The sequence below is a fragment of the Coptis chinensis genome, chromosome 1, assembly GCF_015680905.1.
Source record: "Coptis chinensis isolate HL-2020 chromosome 1, ASM1568090v1, whole genome shotgun sequence".
Taxonomy (NCBI): Eukaryota; Viridiplantae; Streptophyta; class Magnoliopsida; order Ranunculales; family Ranunculaceae; genus Coptis; species Coptis chinensis.
This window is the reverse complement of record NC_141456.1, coordinates 67,249,328-67,253,091: the sequence shown is the minus strand read 5'-3', so window position 1 is coordinate 67,253,091 and position 3,764 is coordinate 67,249,328. Positions and strand designations below refer to the sequence as shown.

Sequence of the window (3,764 nt, the reverse complement as noted above, 5' to 3'; positions counted from 1 at the left end):
GATACTAACTAATAGTCAATCGAATCACGTGGCGGATTAAACCCCTTCTAATATCTTTCCTCATCATATTAAACACTGTTTTTCACTCTTAAATCTACTGTTTTGACTCTCACTAGTAAAACATATTTCTAATATAGACTTAGATCCAAGTAGTGTATGACTAGAGTGGTACGAACACGACTACTCCTCCCTCTATCACATAATTTAGAGAGTTTCATATCTGGATAATCTACTGTTTTCCCCTCTTCTCATAACTGCTTTGGTAGTTAAAAAACGTGTATCTTATCATACCGCATCCGAGTTTAATGTTTCTTCGGTCACATAGAAATGTGAGTGGAGAAACGTTGGAATTTGCTACGTGCCTAAATGATGTCGGTGTTCGTAAATGCCAAGTGATAGGTCACTTTGCACATATGGCTGGAGGTTTCCTTAATGTTGGTTTTACAAAAAAAGACTTATATAACAAAATGGAAAAAGATAGGAGAAGTCGTTATATTGATGGTGACGCCAACACACTGCTTGCTATTATGGAGGACAAGGTGAAGTTAGATAATTTATTTCATTACAATTATGAATTAAATGCGAGTGGGAAGTTGGCTGGGCTGTTTTGGGCAGATTCCACCTCCCGCCTGGATTACTGTAGCTTTGGTGATATGTTGTTGTTTGATTCAATGTATAGAAGCAATCAATACTAGATGCCAATTGTTGTGTTTATTGGAATCAACAACCACTTATAGACTATAATTTTTGGTTTTACGATGATCATAAGTGAGTGCAATGATGCTTATAAGTGGGCATTGAAATCATTTATTGAAGCAATATATGGTGAACACCCTAAATCAGTAATTATTGATGGTGACCCAGTGATTTGTAAAATTTTGAAATCTATTCTTCCAAATTTGAGACACCGGATTGTGCTCTTGGCACGTATTGAAAAATTGCATCACTAATGTCAAAATCCCTGGATTTGCAACAGAGTTCAGCTCTATTATGTTTATGAAATGTTCTCAGGGAGACCTCGAAGAAAGGTGGAGACAGCTAGTGGAAAAATATGAAGTTAGTCAGAACACATGGGTGACGAAGGTACAGAAGAAACGGGCAAAGTAGGCAAAATCGTATCTTCATGGTGAGTTCTTTGGCGGTAGCAGAAGCAACCAATATTGCGAGGCTATTAACTCTGTTATACAACATCATGCTAAGCCTGGGATGTGGTTGTTTGAGCTATTTCATAAAATGGAATTGGCGATTGCAAATATCCGTCACCGAGAGCACGAAGAGGAGGTGAGGACTACAATGACAAAGCCTTTCATTGGTAACCACTTGATTGAATATGCAAAGCAGGCATAATCTATCTATATTCAAGTTGCTTTTCTTGCTTTTATGAAGCAGTTACAGGAGGAAGCGATGTACAGTGCAAAAGATAAATGTGATGTGGGTGACAATATTCATGTATACACCATCAGTCGTCATCTGAACAGGCAAAAAAAGACGAGTGTGGAATACAACCATTTAGAGCAGGATGCTAGATGTTCATGTGGGCTATTTCAGTCATTTAGATTTCCATGTAGAGATATCATTTTAGTTTACAAACATGAGGACCTTCGTCAAATACCCCAGATCTGCTTTTTAAAGAGATGGGCACGAGTTGCTAAATCTGTCGTTCCAAATAACGATCCAAGTTTTTCTTTGGAGGCTGCTTCCATTATTCGTCACAGTGAGCTTATTGATAGGGCTATATACTAAAAGCATTAATTTTGTATTAACTCTAATTCTTTATATTTTGAATGAGAATCATATGGGCAAATGTTATGCATATTATATATGTTATTAGTTATATGCATGTGTCTAATACTTTATGTTGTAGATGATATGGTATGGACACACAGAAGATCATATCATCAGTACCTTATAAAATATAAGTAATCGTTCATAACCTAGATGGATTTGGACAAACCATTGGTACGGTTATAGTATAATCTGGTATTAGTCTATCTTGACTATAGGATTACACTAGTACACTTTGTGTGTATTGAATAGGACCAAGTGAGGTTGTTTCTCCTTATACTAACTATATAAGAGAACAAACGCCTCTGTTATTATGGATGCTTGTCCTCTTAATCCAGATATAATAACAGGCACTTACGTGCATTGTACATTGCTTTAAATCATCAATGAGTGAGATTCATTTGTGAATAAAAAAACTCGATGGATTGGGAAATGACATTGTATGTAAGGTGTGATGTTGATTATAAAAGGAATCCGTGACCCGCAGGAAGTCGGGTTGATGATGTCCCCTTGAAGAGCTCAAAAAGATTGTCATGTAAACCCTGCAGGTGGATTTATTCCGACATGACAATGAGGTTGAGTGGTACTACTCAAGGACATAAGAAGTTGATTAATGTAGTTGTCAATAATTTGACTTAATCAACGGACATTCGATATCTTAAACACGGGGAGATCAACGAGTATATAATATGGACCCCATAAATGTTGACACGTAATTTGGGATTAGGACGGTAGTGCAACAATGGCCTTTAGTGGAATAAGCCATTTGTTGACTTACTTGGGCCGTGTGTTCTGGGCGAACATGGGAAGCCCAAGCCCGTCAGGAGGCCCAACCCTAATTTCTCCTCATGGTCCCTGTTGTAGCCTATAAATATAATACTCTCTCTCTGGCCAAAATTCACTATTCACTGTATTAGAAAAAGAGGTAAGGAAAGATAGATCCAAAATTGGATCTAGCTTTGAGAGAAAGAAGGGGATTGGTAGATCGTTGCCCACACAACATCCAATATATTCTAAAGGAATACAACAAAAGACCAAGGGGTTGATTTCGGATTTGATAAAGCTTTGATTTTCAGAGATTACATCTAAGCCGATTTTCAAAAGGTATGTTCTCTATCCAAAATCGTGAGAACCTCATTGATTCCACTGCGCGTGGGTTCTCGTGGTTTGTAGAAATATTCATTTTGAAATAATGGTTCCTACACTTATAGGGAAATGCAAGGAGATATGTTTGTGGGCCTCTCAAATAGCCAAAAATAGTGAAGCTTTTAAATCCATGTTGTCATCTTTTTCTAGAGCTTCTGAAGGCAGTCCACAAGTTCCCTTTCAAATGCCTTATATTCCACCAAGAAGTGGTACAATGGATGACATTCCGTCTTCTAAAGGCACCGCCGAGGTAGAGATGCCTTTCACCCCACCTAAAACCACCTACCGTCCATTTGTTAATGATCCACTACACGTAAAATTGAAGGGTTGGTCGCATAAACCTAGTTGATTGAAAGGTCAGAATGAGACAAGAAAAAATAAGTGTGGCCACTGTGGTATCGTCGGGCACACAAGGTCAACATGTACACTTTTGCATCCAAAGGATGGGGGTAAGTTTCTTATACCGTTTCCATATTCTCACTTGTCTGTTAACATTAAATAGTTATGAAAGTTTGTTGATTCTGATTTGTATTCGTCAATACCTTTCTTGTGGTGCACTATTTTACAAGTCCAAGTGCTAAGCGCAATTATGTTGAGCGTGATGCAGAAGTTGCCGATGTAAGTTGAGCATGTGCTATTTGTTGCACAATGGTGAAGATTTAAAGATTGGCTTCTAAATTATTTTGTAGCAATATCTATGGTGTTATTTTATTTGGTTTAATCAATGAAATAGATCAATATTTTATACATTATATTAACAAACATTGTATATTATGTTGTTTCATATTGTTGGGATGTTGGGGTTGCCCATCACCATGAGACAAGACTAGCAG

The 3,764-nt window shown here is 37.4% G+C and overlaps 1 protein-coding gene across 1 annotated transcript; it reads left to right on the top strand.

Moving 5' to 3' along the window:
- Nucleotides 1-467: 467 nt before the first annotated feature.
- LOC147525029 (protein FAR1-RELATED SEQUENCE 2-like) lies at nucleotides 468-1,743 on the top strand. The gene is made up of 5 exons (XM_086577793.1): nucleotides 468-673; nucleotides 770-923; nucleotides 1,012-1,083; nucleotides 1,201-1,281; nucleotides 1,390-1,743. Exons 1-5 carry the CDS (start codon nucleotides 468-470, stop codon nucleotides 1,741-1,743), a joined length of 867 nt encoding a protein of 288 aa, XP_086433919.1.
- Nucleotides 1,744-3,764: the final 2,021 nt, after the last annotated feature.